General features: G+C 41.0%; 1 protein-coding gene across 11 annotated transcripts in view; it reads left to right on the top strand.

Moving 5' to 3' along the window:
- The window catches only part of ppp1r9a (protein phosphatase 1, regulatory subunit 9A), a 363,720-nt gene that overhangs the window by 302,602 nt on the left and 42,540 nt on the right, over positions 1-18,578 (top strand). For 7 of the 11 annotated variants that reach the window (XR_011961323.1, XR_011961324.1, XM_072575462.1 and 4 more), the window contains 2 exons: positions 10,694-10,813; positions 14,019-14,042. The exons of 1 other annotated variant lie outside the window; for it this stretch is intronic. Coding sequence is in view for 8 of the 10 variants with exons in the window: in XM_072575462.1 (XP_072431563.1) it covers positions 10,694-10,813; positions 14,019-14,042 (144 nt within the window). In the remaining 2 variants the exon portion in view is untranslated. The remainder of the gene's footprint in view (positions 1-10,693; positions 10,814-14,018; positions 14,043-18,578) is intronic. 3 more of the 11 variants (XM_072575464.1, XM_072575458.1, XM_072575460.1) reach the window with 2 other exon arrangements.

The raw sequence follows: 18,578 nt of genomic DNA, 5'->3' as shown, positions 1-18,578 counted from the left end.
TAGTCTGGGGTGAGGGCGGAGCTTCCTGGTCCATAGTCCTCATTGCATTCTCCTACTACTCTCATTTTCCATTGCTAAATCATGTTTCAAAACTGTGCTTCTTCTCTATGCGTAAGCCATGTGACCTTTGCATATGAAGTCATACATAAATTTTACATGATGCACATTTCTGGATAAGTATGCTGTTGTCCACAATTGCAGGTTCCAGTCAACATTACCTTAAAGGGCAATGATCATGTTCTCTGATTGCATAGCACTTATGAGATGGCTGAACTGAAGTTATGAAGATCTGATATACTTAAATCTTCTTGCCACACTTTGTCAAATGTGGCCTTGAGGCAAGAGCAGTCGATATCACTTCACCTTGGCTCTGGAATTTGGGTGCTTTGTCCTTGTTTGAACCAAAGCTGTAAAGTATTCAGGAGCTAAGTGGTCCTTGTGGAACTCGAGCAGATTATTTCTATGCAAATGCTGCTTGGAAGCGCTGTTGATGAGACCTTCCATCTCTGAACTGATGATCAAGACACTAATTGGTATGGCAGTCTTAGTCCTGCTTTTGGTATACGGGACATCCTTGGGCAATTTGACATCTACCCAACAACGCGAAAGAGTTGCAGCCATGTTGGAACACCTTGGCTAGGAGCACAGTTAGCTAAGGAGCACATATTTTCAAGTATTGTTGCAGGAACCTTGGAAGGGCCCTCAGCCTTTGCAGTATTCAGTGCCTCCAATCCTCCTTGATATCATGTAGAGTGGATCAAATTTGCTAAAGACTAGCATCTTGATGCTGGGGTCCTTGGGAGGAGGCTGAGATGGATCATTCAGCATTTGAATGATATGACAGATTTTGATGAATGGATGAATAATGTGTCAAATCATGATAGGCATAAAATTAAAGCAGTAATATTTATAGATCGTACCTCTGCATTTGCATTGTGTGATTTGTGTACTTTGTCATCCAAATTATTGGTTTTGCAGTGGGTCACTGTTCCAAAATGGATGACCTAGTGCATCCTCACCATCCGTTTTGGTCACTCGATTGGATGTGAAGGCATTGGAGATAGTGCAGAAGAGGTTTACCAGGATGTGTCTGGATTAGAGGGTATGAGCTCTAAGGAGAGGCTAGAAAAACTGGGGTTGTTTTCTCTGGATGCTGAGGGGAGATTTGATGGAAGTCTTTAATATTATGAGATGCATAGATAGGGTTGACAGTCAGAATCTTTTTCCCAGAGCTGAAGTGTCTAAAACTAGGGGGGCATACAGTGAAGGTGAGAGGGGTAAGTTCAAAGGAGATGTGAGGGGCAAGTGATTTTTACACAAAGAGTGGTAGGAACCTGGAATGTCTGCCAGGTGTGGTGGTGGAGGCAGATACAATAGAGACATTTAAGGGACTTTAAGATAAGTACATGGATATACAAGGAATGGAGGGTTATGGACCAAGTGCAGACAGAGGGTATACGTTTTACTTGGCATCATGTTCATCACATCATCGTGTGACTCTGAACTCAGGACTCTGAAAAGCATTGATGTGCAGAGGGATCTTGTGGGGTTCAAGTCCATAGCTCTCTGAAAGTGGCCACGTAAGTAGACAAGGTGGAAAAGAAGGCATATGGCATGCTTACCTTGATTGGTTGGGAAATTGAGTACAAGAGTCAGGACGTCATGTAGCAGCTTTATATGACTTTGGTTAGGCCACACTCCGAGTATTACATTGAATTCTGGTTGCCACGTTACAGGAAGGATGTGGAGGCATTGGAGAAGGTGAAGAAGAGGTTTGCCTGGATTAGGGGTATAAGTTATAAGGAGAGTCAATTCTGGTGCCATTGATTTGACTGCTGTTCTTTCCCTGAGAGGCCATTGCCTAAACGTATCCAAAAACAATGTACTGTGTACCTGTTTGAGAAGGGAATGGCCACAGGGTACTCCTGCACTACCTGTCCATGCTTACTCATCTTCTTGATGGTCACTCAACTCTTCTCTGTCTGTGTAGACCTTACTGGTAGTGTGACCAGCTCAATAAACATGCTATCCACAAAAATTCTCAACCACATGAATGTGCTATAGTGAGTCCATCTGCAGCTACAGACACCCTATGTGGCAAATCAGGTGCTGAACACACTTTCTGCATAAATGGTCACCAAGGAAGCTGAAAGTGTTCCTGATTGGGAAAGGAACATTCCATGGAGCCAGGTTTCCCTGTCATTTTGAACGTTACTGACAAAAGACAATAATCCAGGAACTGATTGCACAACCTCACCTATTAGTCACCAAACTCTGATCTGTCACTCCCGCTCGTTATTCCGAGCAGACTACCACTGCAAAAAATACTTTTTCTGTCTCTTGACACTACTCACTCATTCTGCAAACTTGGTTGCTGAAGACCCAAGCCTATGTCACTTTTTCAGTAGTGACAACCGCTCCCCCCCCCCCCCGCCCAAGTTCTTATCTTCACCTGCAAGTATCTCTACAGTTTTGCCATCAATTCAATCAATAACTTCCTGAAACATTAAGCCTCTATTTGCACTTTGTTCTCCTGTGATACTTCACCATTGGTTATTGTTACACTTTCAACCACCATATTCTTTGAAGTACAACTTTAAAGTCTCTAATTTATCTTCTTCTTCTTACTTTTGAAAGACTACTGGATACTACATCTTTTCATCACTGCTTTTTCTTGTTTCCGACTCTTAACTTCATCCTGTCTAATTTTGCTCCTTCCCTTGTTAATCATTTCGTTCCCTGATCAGTAAAGTGTTCAAGAACTTATTTTTAACAAGTACTATATACTGTAAATAAAAATTGTTAACGGTTTACCAGTAGAAAAATCTATGCTAAATAGATTTGCTTCATGATCCTCTTATGGACGAAAGTGTCCAGAAGTCCAAACTGGAAGATGGTATACTAAGAGTTGGTAAATGTTTAATATTTTACAATGTACTAAAGATATGCAAAGGCATAAAAAATAGGTACAAATGCAGTAGAGTTTATTGTTATACATGTACAGCTAAAGGAAAGTAACTTGCCTTTTCTTGGCGTCCTAAGAGACCACATTTTTCTTTTTCTGGAACTATAAACTGAAATGAAAGTTCGACTGGTGTCACAAAACTTAAAAAATCAAAGGTTGCATGTATTGCTGAACTGCGCAATGCAATGTTCCTTGGAAGCGCTAACACAGACTTTGAAACAGAATGGCACTGGGAATCTTTTGACTTAAAGAAATTCTGCCTGATAATTCTCTGGTTGAGCTGCAGTGTTAAAGAGCTGCAAATGCACAGAACAGCAGAGTGGAAGTATCATTCATATCCCTCTTTCCATTTGGGAAAAAGACCAAAAAGCCAGAAATGCTCAAGGAAAGAATTAATACAAAAAAGTCCTAAAGTCACGTGATGATGAAACATTGAATCGAAGAACAGTCGTCACCCTACAAATAACAGCATATCATCATTGCAAAGATCGAAAGGACCTGGAGCAAAATAACTTCCCACCTTGTGGTCTAGACATTTGATCTTCAGAATTTGTTTTCCTGTTTCCAGAGGAACCTCGATTATGCAAAGGACACGGGCAGGGAGTACTTCATTTAATTAATTGAATGCCAGATAATCAAATGCCGGATAACATAGTTAGCCAAGCTTCGGGACCTTTGCGATCTTGTTCGGATAATTGGAATTTCAATTAATCGAATGCCAGATAATCGAGGTTCCTCTGTATACTGTTTTTCTAATCTGTAGTATATGCATTAAACCATTTGTCTTTTGTCTGTCATCATCGTGATCATGTGGGGAAAGTGGTTTTGAGGGGGTGCAGTTTAAGTTGCATAAAGTTAAACCTATTATAATAGGTAGTTTTTCCGTAACTTAAATAAACTGATGTGAATTGCTTTTGTTCTGAATAACAGTCAAGCAAATTGGTCATTTTTGTGGTCTCATTGGAATTTTGTACATTTTTACATTTTGTGGTGGCTTGCATGAAAGTGGGCATGATTGTTGCTGCGGTGTTCGTAGTTCAAACATGACATCGGTAACAGTGGCAGAAGAAGAAAGAAATGAGTAGCATAAATTAATCAACACTGTTGATGAAGTTGGGTTTGATGGGTCAACTGGCCTATTCCTGTCCTAGGTATTATGTTGTGATGTTTCTGTGGTGGAACTAATCTGAAGTTGTTATTCAAAGTTAGGCAAGAACTGAATACAGTTGATTTAAAGCTCCGAAGTAGTTATACTGCACAGTTTGCATTACTCCAAAGCAAAACATGGAAAATACCTAAATGTAAACAGTTTCTTTTTGGCTAACAAGTATTAAATAACGTAAGGTATAATTATACAACACACATGAAGCTTTATAGATGTCATAGGGGCGGCATGGTGGCTCAGTGGTTAGCACTGCTGCCTCAAAAAACCAGGATCCGAGGTTTGATCCCAGCCTTGGGTGACTATCTGTGTGGAGTTTGCATATTCTCCCAGTGTCTGTGTGGGTTTCCTTCCACAGTCCAAAGATATGCAGGTCAGGTGAATTGGCCATGCTAAATTGCCCAAAGTGTTAGGTGCATTAGTTAGAGGGAAATGGGCCTAGGTGGATTGCTCTTCGGAGGGTCGGTGTGGACTTGTTGGGCCAAAGGGCCTGTTTCCACACTGTAGATAATCTAATGCCTAAGCAATATATTAGTTTAACTTTAATGAAATATATTCATTGCTCACACAGAGCAATTCAGGATTCTCTATCATGCATTGATCCAACAATTCCAGGCTTGTTTCTGAAGTTAATAATTTAAATCATTTTTTTAAGTTAACAAGGTAAGAAGGACAGTTGCTTCTCACCACCCGTTTAGTTTTTACCTTTTGTTCTGCTTATCCATCTACGTTTTCTTGGATATTTCATGGATATTTGTCTCGTCCAGCACATTAAGCATGTATCAATTATTCACACGAACGTTGTTGACAGCACCACTCTAATCTAGACTAATTTATAGGGTCAGGGCATCATAGGTGAGAATAGTCTTATACTTATCTTGCATTCATACACAAACACTTTCACTCATTGAATATAGAGATTATTGAAAACTACCAAGGAGTGAGAATTTTGGCTAATGTATCTTTCAAAGGTGTGGAGGGACAGTGCAGTTGCCCCATAAAATATTCCCCTAGAGTTAGCTGGTTCTTACATGAACCATATATCCCAACTGCTCACTAAACTGTCGGGAGATGGCCCCTGATTAGTGTTAAAAATAAATCCTTGGTATTTCAATGTAAATATGAATCCATATTGCTTTGCCTAGCCTTAATCTATATGTACATCTTCAAAAAGTGTATTTGAACATGTCTTCTTTTTTGAGGAATTAAGTTGATCACACACAATTAATCATACAGAATATATCCAATACAATTTATAATCTAACGACATCAGCATCAACGTGAACATTGACAAACCTGTGCATTGTTAGATTAATTTCCATCAATATTCAATACTGTATACAGCCTTCACAGCCTGCTTCTCATTGTAAGGATAATTTCACCCACAGTGTAAAGTGGGTACATTTATATTTTTAATTTAAATTCAGATGATTAATATTTGGACAGTAACTGATAAATGTTGCTTTCAAATGGCAAGATATGCTGCATGGCACCCGAACTGTTAAACAGTATCCTGTTAAAACAAATAGAATTAGTGACTGACAGGAATATTGGAATGTCTATGGAGGTGCAACATAGATGTTATAAAAGAGTAGACCCAATCTCTATCCCATTCTGTTAATTTTCTTATGCTCATTTTGGATCTTATTAGCAAAGCCAATATTGCGAAATTGGTGGAGGGAAGGGGTGGGCGACTCACTGTAAAGAATCTGGACCCGAAGAAAGTTCTGGCTTCCCACCATGGTATGCATTTTTGGATATGCAGTTTAAAGTTTCAACTCATTTAACCAAAATTTATGCATATTAGGTGATTATATTTAAGAACCTGCAGTTGGTGAACCTTGCCAGATTTTAATATGACTTGCACTGATACCATAATTCAAAGAAACAGAAAATACAATGGAGGTCTTAGCAATGAATGAAAACACTCAGAACATTGCAATAAATAAACTAATTGACTTTGTTTCCAGGTGTGCCTGAAAAACCGATGATCATTTGAAGAAAGCTTTCTGCCAAGTACATTTACAACAAACTTGTGTTTAACGTGAGGCTGTGTAATGGAGGGGTGTATATGTGTATGTGAGTTGCAGAGTGGGGCAGGGAAGTTGGGAGATGGGGATGTTGGTGGCAGTATATGAAGAAAATATTATAGCCAAAACTTCATCGGAAATTTCCCTTACAGCATTAGCATTTATTTGAATATTAGCAGAAATATCCAAGAACTCGAATTTGGAGCTCTCTTCCTGAAGAAGTGGTGGAACAGAGTCCTTGAATATTTTTAAGGCAAAGGTAGATAGGCCCTTGTTAAACAAGGCATGAAAGATTATCAGGGTAGGTGGGAATCTGGTTTTGAGGTTACAATCAGATGATCAGACATGATATCACTGAATGGCAGAGCAGGCTTGAGGGGTTGAACAGCCTACTACTCATGTGTTCGTATGACCTGATAAAGCTTTGGTTGCCTTATTTGAGAAATGAAGCATATTCCAAATGTGCAAACCCTAAAAAAATTCCAACTTTAGTTGATACATGGCAATTCCTAAACAGTGTCAGCCAATGAACATCTTCAACAAGAGTGAATCTTGATGTTCAGCATTGCCATTGCTGAAACCTGGATGACCAACATGCTGCTGTAACAATTATGCAGCAATCTAAATATTTGTGACAAATTCGTCACAAATTCACCTGCACCTCCACATGCATCATTTATTGCATCCGCTGCGCCCGATGTGGCCTCCTCTATATTGGGGAGACAGGCCGCCTACTTGCAGAACGTTTCAGAGATAACCTCTAGGACATCCAGACCAACCAACCCAACCGCCCCGTGGCTCAACACTTCAACTCCCCCTCCAACTCCACCAAGGACATGCAGGTCCTTGGACTCCTCCATCGCCAGACCATAGCAACACGACGGTTGGAGGAAGAACGCCTCATCTTCTGCCTAGGAACCCTCCAACCACAAGGGATGAACTCAGATTTCTCCAGTTTCCTCATTTCCCCTCCCCCCACCTTATCTCAGTTAAATCCCTCAAACTCAGCACTGCCTTCCTAACCTGCAATCTTCTTCCTGACCTCTCCGCCCCACCCCCACTCTGGCCTATCACCTTCACCTTGACCTCCTTCCACCTATCGCATTTCCAACGCCGCTCCCCCAAGTCCCTCCTCCCTACCTTTGATCTTAGCCTGCTGGACACACTTTCCTCATTCCTGAAGAAGGGCTCATGCCCGAAACGTCGATTCTCCTGCTCCTTGGATGCTGCCTGACCTTCTGCACTTTTCCAGCAACACATTTTCAGCTCTGACCTCCAGCATCTGCAGTCCTCAGTTTCTCCTGGAGGAGATAGCCCTTGTGTCTGTATTGCCCTTGGAAAGATGTGGGAACATCAGTCCTCTAGTATACAAAAATGTTAGGAGCTCCCAAGATATCTGACACAGATGTCCAAGATTTGGCCTCAGTGGTCAATATAATTTGAACATCAATGTAATGGGAGCCTCTTCTGTAGTTTGATGAGAGGGTGTTCTCCAAGCATTGTGGTTGTAATCAATTGTGCCCTGCACTTGAGAGAAGCCAGTGATGGAGAACCCACTGCCCCAGCTGCTCAACTCTCCTCATAGGGAAAAAGATATGACGAACTGTGCTCTGGAGAAAGTAGCATCTGCTACATCACAGATGTAATTGTGTGATATCTCCCAAACCTTTACACAATTCCTTGGAAATGAGTCATAAAAAGTGTGACACAAAATCAGGGCAGCTGTGACCTTGATAGCACCTGGGATGGGATGGCCACCCAGAGCTTCGGATCAGCTGCAAAGCATTGTCTTCCATTCCTAGCCATGGAATATACTTCTGGATATTTTCGAATCAACCTGTTCAGGAATGTTATTACATACCTCCACAATAGGCAGGACTTGATCCTGGGCCTCCTGGCTCAAAGGTACTCAAATGTACACTACCACTGTACCATAAGAGCCCTAAAATTGAATTTAAATTTCACTATTTGTCATGGCGAGACTTGAACTCATGCCATCAGAAAAATCACTCAGGTCAAGCAATCACCAGCAACTCAAAATATCAAAAATTGTGTTTCTGACATCTCTTCATATCAATTCTGCACAAACAAAGGACAAGGACCTCATCCATGTGCTATTCATATAGAGGGAGTTCAGGAGACATTTTTAAGAATGTTTATTTGATTACATTCAATTAACCAACATGATATGGAAACAATTAGTCTAGCGAATGTAATGACCATTATTGCTTGACACTATTGTTCTAGTACGCATAGCAAGAATTATGAATGTGGGTCGAGATTAGAGTGGTGCTGGAAAAACATAGCAGGTCAGGCAGCATCCGAGGAGCAGGAAAATCGACATTTCAGGCAAAAGCCCATCATCAGGAATGAACGAATTACGAATGATCTATCAATGAAATGGAAATTGGAGACATAACTGAATCACTGCAATCATGATTTTTGCAATTACCCTGAGCAACGCCGCTGATTCCAAAAGTGTTACTCTGCACTGAAAGATAAAAAGTAATGTACTTTACATGCTTTGTCAGCCATTTTCGCAGTTAATGTATAGTTGACTTTTGATTTGAGATGTCAAGCCTCTCATATTCTCAGGAATAAATTGCAAGCTCTGCCTGAGACTTGAATTTCAGGACCAACCACAGCCTGATCTGGGACTCTAAAGACTACATTCTGATAGGGCGATCTGGTTGATTTTGTCCAACCCCTAGACTAGAATTAGACAAACCACTTGATTGACTGTACTGCTCCCCTTTGCGTTTCAGACAATTGACTGAAGCGCATGGTATTATTTGCCGTGTAAGCTTCTAGCAGCTGCTGCAAACATAACGTTGATGTAGCTCAGTGCCATACAGCAAAATGTCAACCACTTTGACTGTTAGCAGTCTTCACAAGCTGCTGACCTCTCCCTCTGGGTTAAAAAGCAAATAAAACACAGAGACTAGCTACCCCAAAGTAAGCACAAAGTAAGTGTTCCCAAAGAAAGCATAAGAGTCATAAAATATATCTTTTGTAGCTGCATGGGATGCCCCTGCACATTAAGCAACTTGGCAAAAGCATGCAAATTGTACTTGTCCTTGAGCTCAAAGTAAAAGGCCAAAGCAATTTGTGAGATGGTCCGAGAGCAGAGATGATGATGTAATAAGTTTGGTGATTTCTATGAATGAAAGGTCAAAGAGGATGACATCCAAGGAGCTTGCAGGAATATTATGGTAAGAACACTATTGGGTGATGGTTGAGACAAGCAATTGATGAGCTGCAGCCACCAGATAGCCATTCTGACTCAGATGCCAGAAATATGCTATTCTTGGGAAGGAGAGAAGAATTGGAAGTGGTGTATAAATAAGAAATTTGAACTAATAAATATATGCAAATGCATGGTAATAAGATGGTGTTTGCTCAATGGTGAAATTCTGAAATCACAATTTAAAGCTGAAGGGAAAAAAATGGGAAAAAGTTTCTTGGCATCAAGATTCTGAAGTTTTTTTAATCTTGTACTTTATCATCTTTCTTGCCATTGTCTATGCCACATTAGGCAAGGAAAGTTTTTACCCACAAATTCTGTTTCTTTTCCCATAGATGCTGCTTGACTTCCTGAGCATTTCCAGAATTTTGGTTTGCTTGTAAAGAGACTTTGTGTTCACACACTGAAATGTTCAATAACTTCAGAAAGTTTTCAAGATTGGTTTAAACTCAGAATTTCTTATGCGATCCACCTGGGATGTTGATAAGAATTGCTATGCAAAGAGATGGGGAAGGAATTTTGGAAAATTGAGCACTAAGAATGTCTATTGAGGATGAAGATATTAAATTTCACTTGGGTTCCTGTCTTGGGAAGTCATAAATGATGACAGAGGACGATTATCTTTTTTTGACTATTATGGTATTAATAAGATTGTTATTATGTTTCACCACAACAAATAGAAGCAAAGCATGACAAAGATAAACTGGCAGGTATATCTCCCTTTGTGACTTCCAGGCTTTATACAACAATTCAGAGCACAAATTTAAATTTTAATAGATCTTTTAAAAACTTTTCAAAGCAGTTTCCAGAATACACTTAAAACTACTCTTCAAGGTCATTATATTTTTGTTGAATTTAAAGATTTTCATTGCTTTAAAAGGTTTCATGCAAGAACTGCATAGATTCATCAAGAAGCAAGACACTATATTCCTGAAGGCCATTGCTAGAACATGATACAGGCAAATTTTCTATTTTAACAAACAATGAGAAAATCTACTTGTTCTCGTAATAACCCATAAAGTAAGTCCAAGATCTGTTCCAAAAACCATGTGTTCTTGCACTTTCATCAGTGGGTAATTAATTCAATCTAATTCAAACAGACATGTTCACATATTCCATTAAAATGGAACCACCAACCACCATGTCTGTTTTACATGACTCATCTCTCACTAATTTCTTTAGAGAGTGCATTTTGATGTTACATACTATTAATACTTTGCCTATTCATTTAAATCTTTTACAACTTGCATTCACTAAATATCTTATTACCATTTAGAATCTTTGATTTACAGAGTTTCACCTACATTGATGACTTTAGTCCCAGTAGCACAAGTTCTGCTGATTTGAGTGGATTGGTTGCAGAACCAAATTCTACAGGGCGCTCCCTAATATTGGTACACTCCTCTGATGAGGTAGGTAAATTATGAATAGAGAAAGCAAAACTGAAGACTTTGGTCTATTTATTGTCAGTCTTTGTATGGGACCAACTTTGAGAAATAAGGCAACCACTCCCACCCACTTCACTGGAAAGAATTTTTGCAACTTATCTTGTTTTTGCATCTCCATGTCTGCCCAACATTCAAGAGAAGACTGACAATTAATCTGCTTCCAGTTCTCTGGCAATAATGTACTTTTAATGAGTGAGAGTTGCATGATGTTGTTCTCCCTAAGTTCCATTGTATTCCACGTTACAGTCTTCTGGGCTCAATATTGAGTTCAACACCTTCAAATTGTGAACCCATTCCATCCCTTTTAGCTTTGCTCCAGTGAATCACAGCACAAAATGGAGGAACAACATCTCATCTTTAGACTAGGCACTTTACAACCTTCTGGGCTCAATTTTGAGTTTCATACCTTCAAATTGTGAACTTGTTCCTATTCCTTTCCTTTTTTTAAAACTATACTTGTTACATTCTCTGTCACCATGTCTTCTCTCCCCTCCCCCCATTCCAGAGGAACTGTTTATTCTTTCCAGTCTGGCAGTTAGACACACCGTTGTTCTGCCATTCTCACATTCCAATCACTTAATCTGGAATATCAGCATCCGTTCTTCCCCCAGCATTCCAACCCCCTCCCCCTCAATTGCATAAATGCTACCTCCTGCACACCACTCCAGCTCTGATGAAGCATCATCTAAGCTTGAAACATTAGCTTGCTTTCTCCCCATTGATGCTGCCTGACCCACTGTGATCTCCAGCATTTTCTGTTTCCATGTGTTCCTATCAGGAAGCCATTTTGCCACCATTAATTCTCAGTTAAGGTTACTGCAATGTCTACCATTGCATGACAAGAGTTAAAAATCACTCAACATCAGGTTATAGTCCAACAGGTTTATTTGGAAGCACCAGCTTTTCGAGCGCTGTTCCTTCATCAGGTGGTTGTAGAGTATAAGATTGTACGACACAGAATTTGTAGCAAAAGCTTACAGTGTGATGCAACTGAAATTATATATAGAAAAAGACCTGAATTGTTTGTTTCGTCTCTCATCTTTTAGAATGACCATGTTGATTTTAGTTCTTTCATATGTAGATTTCAGTTGCATCACATTGTATATGTTTGCTATAAATTCTGCGACTTACAATCTTATACTCCACGCCCACCTGATGAAGAAGCAGCGCTCCAAAAGCCAGTGCTTCCAAATAAACCTGTTGGACTAATAATTTGGTGTTGTGTGATTTTTAACTTCGTACACTCCAGTCCAACACCAGCACCTCCAAATCATTGCATGATTGATACTGCAACATTTTGAAATATCTTTCTGTTAGAAGCTATTCCTTAAGAATGCAGTACTTTCCCCATGCCCTTTATAATTCTATTACATGAAATAATATAAATATTAATGAGGCCCTCTCAACTGTTTCTTAGAAACTTTCACAGCATGTGCTGGAATTCTACATAAATAGGTTTGTACGATGCATCACAGATGCTACAGAATTTCCTGCCCCTTATTGAAATTCACATCTTATCTCAAGTATTAAGGAGGGAAAAGAACATCTGGTCTCATGAGGTTTGATTTGACTGGGCAAGGCAGTGGTGATCTGGGTTCAATGCTGTACTTTCACCTCAGAGGCCTGAGTTTGAATCCAAACAGTTCATTAGTGAAATTATTTTCCTTGTTTTCCATTTTGCTTAAATATTCACAAGCATATGAAAACATTTCAAACATTTCAAATTTTTTTGAGGTTGCTTAGTCAACTAAATGGAAATTTCGCACTGACAAATAAATGCTTTCCTGAAGTTCAGAAATAGAATGAATTTTAATCACCCAGAATGCAAATTTGGACCATGCAGTTAAATACTGCAAAAAAAATCCTCAGTCCAATTTGCTATAAACACACCTACTGTAACCAGACGGGCCATTGGTTCATGGGAAGTGGGGTCTGCTCTCAAGTGGCAAATAGTAGAAATATATTAATGTGATGATGTGCCTCAGATTTTACAGTTTTATGCATAATAGCTACAGGCTGTTATTCTAAGGCTCAGAGGACATTCAGCAGCTAAAGGGAAGTGGAAATAGTTGGATCCAGCAGTAAACGTATTTACTGACTGTTGAGGATAGGAATGATTTCCTGAGCCTTCCATGCTAAACTTGGAGTAAAAATCCTTTATCCCCGAGATACAATTTCTTATCTCCTATGATCTGCACTTTGAGAACCAACTCCTCTAACTTGCTAATATCATGCAGAATCTCCGCAAAGGTCTTTCATATCCATAATCTAAAGACGTCCCTGTGATCTCTAGTCAACTGCCAGTCCAAAACCCTTTTCATGATTTCCCCCTGATTTGCAGGCCAGTGGCTTTTACAATATCCCCAAAACCACAGGCTGAAGACCTCTCCATGATGTCCGAATGTGCAGTCCAGCGCACTATCAACGATTTCCTACTGACCTGCAATCCAATTGCCCTTACCTACCAATCATCTGCTTCCCAGATTCAGCCTTATAGCACAGACCTTATTAGCCAAGTGGCAGCCAGCCACATAATTGGTGAAAAATAGCCAAATGTCATTATATTTGCCAAGGCGTTAGTATTAGCTGCATTATATTCAGCATTCCGTAAGATGTTCTACCCTCCATGTCGTTTGTGCAGTCTTCAATTTGGACCTGATTAATAATATCGGATACAAAAAGTATTCCATTCCTTGCACTGATATCAGTTGTTCATCGCATTTTATCTATACACTCCCATCCTGTAAATGGTAAGAATAAAATAGGAGGACAAGAATAAAACACAAAATAACTCGAAAGGTTTGGTTGGAGCAGGCTCAATTGATTATTTAATCTCATTCCTCTGAAATACTAATGTTGGCATCTTCATATCATATTGCATAATTTCTGAAATAAGTTTTGTATCTTATATTTTGATTTTGAAAAACAGAAGCTAAAACATGAAGGTAGTAAGACTGGTGTTCTTGAAGTAAGTAAAATAATTTGACTTAAAGCTTTTTTTATTAAAAAGCAATGTGTGTACCCCACAACTCAGTGCATCTCTTTTTTTGGTGTAAACAAAAGAATGTCTAAATTGAAGTTATCACTGCTGATCATTTGCAAACTAATACATTGTTTTTTTGTGTTCTGAAATGTTCTTCCTTCATTTCTCTTGTTGCTAACTTGGCAGAGCCTGGATATGATAGATGATAAGGTGAGATGCGTGAAAAGATGTCCAGTATGTTTTTTTTAAACCATCTCATCATTAATCTTTTATGTGTTTTATGTACTTTCTGTGTTGCATTTCCTAACAACATGTAACCTAATATTGTCAGATATACTGTGGAATGTATACTTCCTGCAGTGTTACTCTTGAATATGCATACTCATATTTAAGTAGAATTATAAATTGTGACTCAAGGGGTGAACTTTTTTTTAGCTCAAGCTCATTACTAGGCAAATATTGTCAATTTGTTTTTAAATTCATTGTACACAGCACTAATGATTGTCAATTGATGATCAAAATTTAAATTAGTTTGTTACATATTGGGCTAGATTTTGCTATTACTAACAAATGAATAGTGTATGCTTACCAAAAAAGTCAAAGAACTCCATTTGCTGGAAATTACAAACAAAAGCAGAAATTGCTGGGCAAACTCAGCATGTTTTGCAGCGTCTGTGGAGAGAAAAGAGTTCACATTTCAGGTCCAGTGAGCCTTCTTCAGAACTGATTGTAGCCAGGAAAAAATTGGTAAATATGCTGAATATTGAGTGGGGAAACCTGTGAGGTGTAAACAAGAGATGGAGATGAAGTCCAGAAGGAGAGATAAAATTGGACAAAATAAGGAATGGATAAAAATCAACCTGGAGTACACAACAGTTGCTAATTGGGACCATTAGTAGCTGACAATGGGATGGTTGTGGTAACAGCCCACGTGGTGACAAGGTCTGGTGTTTGATGGTTGAGGTAAGGACATGGACGAAGGTGTTAGGCCCTAAAATTATTGAACTTAATATTAAGTCTAAAAGGCTGCAGAGTTTCCAAGTGGAACATGAGGTGCTGTTCTAGCTTATGTTGGGATTTGCTGGGGCACTGCAGCAAGCCTGGGACAGAGATGTTGGCCAGGGAATATGGTGGTAGGTTGAAGTGGCAGATAACAGGAAGCTCAGGGGTAATTTTTATGAACAGAATGTATGTGTTCAGCGAAGTAGTCACCCTCTCCCCACTGTAGAGGAAACCACATTGGGAGCAGCAATACAGTAGGCTAGATTGTGAAGTGCAGGTAAATTGCTGTTTCACCTGAAAAATGTGACTGGCTCCTTGGATAGTGAAGAGGGAGGAGGAAAAGGGGCACTCCATTTTCTGCGAGTGTATGGGAAGATGCCATGGGGTGTGGGAATAGAGGAAGGTTAGACCACGGTGTCCCAAAGGGAACGGTCCTGCGGAAGGCCGACAAGGAAGGGAAGAGGCATGCATGTGTGGTGGCGGCATCCTGCTGGAGGTGGCGGAAATAGCAGGTAATGATTCTTTGAATGTGGATGCTGGTGGGTTGGTAAGTGAGCCAGTGAGGTTAGGAATAGAAGGATAGAGCAAACGAATACGTGCCTGAAGAGTGGGTGCAGGGAAGAAGGGTTCATATTTTTGGATCATTGGAATCTCTTGGCTGGAAGTGACGTGCATAAGAAGAATGGAATTAATCTTATTTGGAAGGGGACTAATATGCTGGCAGGAAGATTTGCGAGAGATGCTTGGGAGGATTTAAACTAGTAAGGTGGGAGAGGTGGGACCCAGGGAGATAGGAAGGAGAGGATCACTATGAGACTGGTACAGTTGGGAAAAGGAGCAAGTCAAGCAGTAAGGGCAAAGTGGAGAAAGTGAGGACTGCAGATGCTGGAGATCAGAGCTGAAAAATGTGTTGCTGGAAAAGCGCAGCAGGTCAGGCAGCATCCAAGGAGCAGGAGAATCGACGTTTCGGGCATAAGCCCTTCTTCAGGAATGAGGAGGCGAAGATACAAGATAGGGAGGAGGGACTTGGGGGAGGGCCATTGGGAATGCGATAGGTGGAAGGAGGTAAAGGTGAGGGTGATAGGCCGGAGAGGGGGTGGGGGTGGAGAGGTTGGGAAGAAGATTGCAGGTCATGAAGACGGTGCTGAGTCCGAGGGATGGGACTGAGATAAGGTGGGGGGAGGGGAAATGAGGAAGTTGGAGAAATCTGCATTCATCCCTTGTGGTTGGAGGGTTCCTAGGCGGAAGATGAGGCACTCTTCCTCCAGGTGTCGTGTTGCCATGGTCAGCAATGGAGGAGGCCAAGGACCTGCATGTCCTTGGGGGAGTAGGAGGGGGAGTTAAAGTGTTGAGCCACGGGGCGGTTGGGTTGGTTGGTGCGGGTGTCCCAGAGGTATTCTCTGAAACGTTCCGCAAGTAGGCGGCCTGTCTCCCCAATGTAGAGGAGGCCACATCGGGTGCAGCGGATGCAGTAAATGATGTGTGTGGAGGTGCAGGTGAATTTGTGACGGATATGGAAGGATCCCTTGGGGCCTTGGAGGGAAGTGAGGGGTGAGGTGTGGGCACAAGCTTTGCATTTCTTGCGGTTGCAGGGGATGGTGCCAGGAGTCGAGGTTGGGTTGGTGGAGGGTGTGGACCTGACGAGGGGGTCGCGGAGGGAGTGGTCTTTCCGGAAGGCTGATAGGGGAGGGGAGGGAAATATATCCTTGGTGGTGGGGTCTGTTTGGAGGTGGTGGAAATGACGAAGGATGATATGATGTATCTGGAGGTTGGTGGGGTGGTAGGTGAGGACCAGTGGGGTTCTGTCCTGATGGCGATTGGAGGGGTGGGGTTCAAGGGCGGAGGAGCGGGAAGTGGAGGAGATGCGGTGGAGAGTATCGTCAACCATGTCTGAGGGGAAATTGTGGTCTTTGAAGAAGGAGGCCTTCTGGGTTGTTCGGTATTGGAATTGGTCCTCCTGGGAGCAGATGCAGCGGAGGTGAAGGAATTGGGAATATGGGATGGCGTTTTTATAGGGGGCAGGTTGGGAGGAGGTGTAGTCTAGGTAGCTGTGGGAGTCGGTCGGTTTATAGTAAATGTCCGTGTTGAGTCGGTCGCCCGAGATAGAAATGGAGAGGTCTAGGAAGGGGAGGGAGGAGTCTGAGACGGTCCAGGTAAATTTTAAATTTTAAGCAGTCAGGGCAGGCAGGAACAAAACCGAGAACAAGGTAAATTGAACTACATTTATTTCAATGTAGTTGCCTAACAGGGAAGGCAGATAAACTCAGGATGTGGAGAGGAACATGGGACTGGGATACCATAGCAATTACAGAGATATGGCTCAGGCATGGACAGGACTGGCAACTTAATGTTCCAGGATGAAAATGCTATAGGAAGGATAGAAAGGTGGGGAAGAGAGGATGGGGAATAGCGTTTTTGACAAGGGATTATATTACTGATGTACTTAGGGAGGATATTCCTTGGAATGCATCAAGTGAAGTTATTTGAGTGGAACTGAGAGATACGAATCCCAATCTTATTGGGATTGTATTATAGACTGCCCAATATTACAACAGGAAGTTGAGAAACAAATTTGTAAGGAGATCACAGTTATCTGAAGAACAATAGGGTGGTTATGATAGGGGATTTTAACTTTCCAAACATAGCCTCGGACTGCCATAGTGTTAAGGGTTTAGATGGACAGGAATTTGTTGAGTGTGTACAAGAAAATATTCTGATTCAGTATATGGATGTACCTACTGGAGAAGGTGCAAAACTTGACCTACTCTTGGGAACTAAGGCAGGGCAGGTGACTGAGGTGTCAGTGGGGGAGCACTTTGGGGCCAGTGACCATAACTATTAGTTTTAATATAGTGATGGAAGAAGACAGACAGGATTTGAAAGTTAAAGTTCTAAATTGGGGGAAGGCCAATTTTGACAATATTAGGGAAGAACTTTCAAAGTTGATTGGGTGCAGATATTCACAGGTCAAGAGACGACTGGAAAATGGGAAGCCTTCAAAAATTAGATAGTGAGAGTCAAGGGACAGTATGTTCCTGTTAGGGAGAAAAGCAAGTCTGGCAAGTGTAGGGAATGCTGTATGACCAGCGACGTTGAGGTTTTGGTCAGGAAGAAGGAAGCATATGTCAGGTATAGATAGCAGAGATTGAGTGAATTCTTTAGAAGAGTATAAAGGCAGTAGGAGTATACTTAAGAGAGAAATCAGGAGGACAAAAAAAGGGACATGATATAGCTTTGGCAAATAGGTTGAAGGAGAATCCAAAGGGATTTTATAAATACATTAAGGACAAAAGGGTAACTAGGGAGAGAATAGGGCCACCCAAAGATCAGCAAGGCAGCCTTTGTGGAACCGCAAGAGATGGGGGAGATACTAAAGGAGTATTTTACATCAGTATTTGCTGTAGAGAAGGACATGAAAAATACAGAATGTGAGGAAATAGATTATGACATTTTGAAAAATGTCCATATTACAGAGGAGGAGGGGCTGGATGTCTTGAAACATATAAAGGTGGATAAATCCACAGGACCTGATCAAGTGTACCCTAGAACTCTATGGGAAGCTAGGGAAGTGATTGAAGTGCCTCTTGCTGAGATATTTGGTTCATGGATAGTCATAGGTGAGATGCCGGAAGCCTAGAGGTTGGCTAATATAGTGCCACTATTTAATAAAGGTGGTAAGAAAAAGCCAGGTGACTCTGACATTGGTCGTGGGCAAGTTGTTGGAGGGAATCATGAGATTAGGAT

This window comes from Chiloscyllium punctatum, chromosome 8, assembly GCF_047496795.1.
Source record: "Chiloscyllium punctatum isolate Juve2018m chromosome 8, sChiPun1.3, whole genome shotgun sequence".
Lineage (NCBI taxonomy): Eukaryota > Metazoa > Chordata > Chondrichthyes > Orectolobiformes > Hemiscylliidae > Chiloscyllium > Chiloscyllium punctatum.
This window is presented reverse-complemented; position numbering and strand designations above follow the sequence as displayed.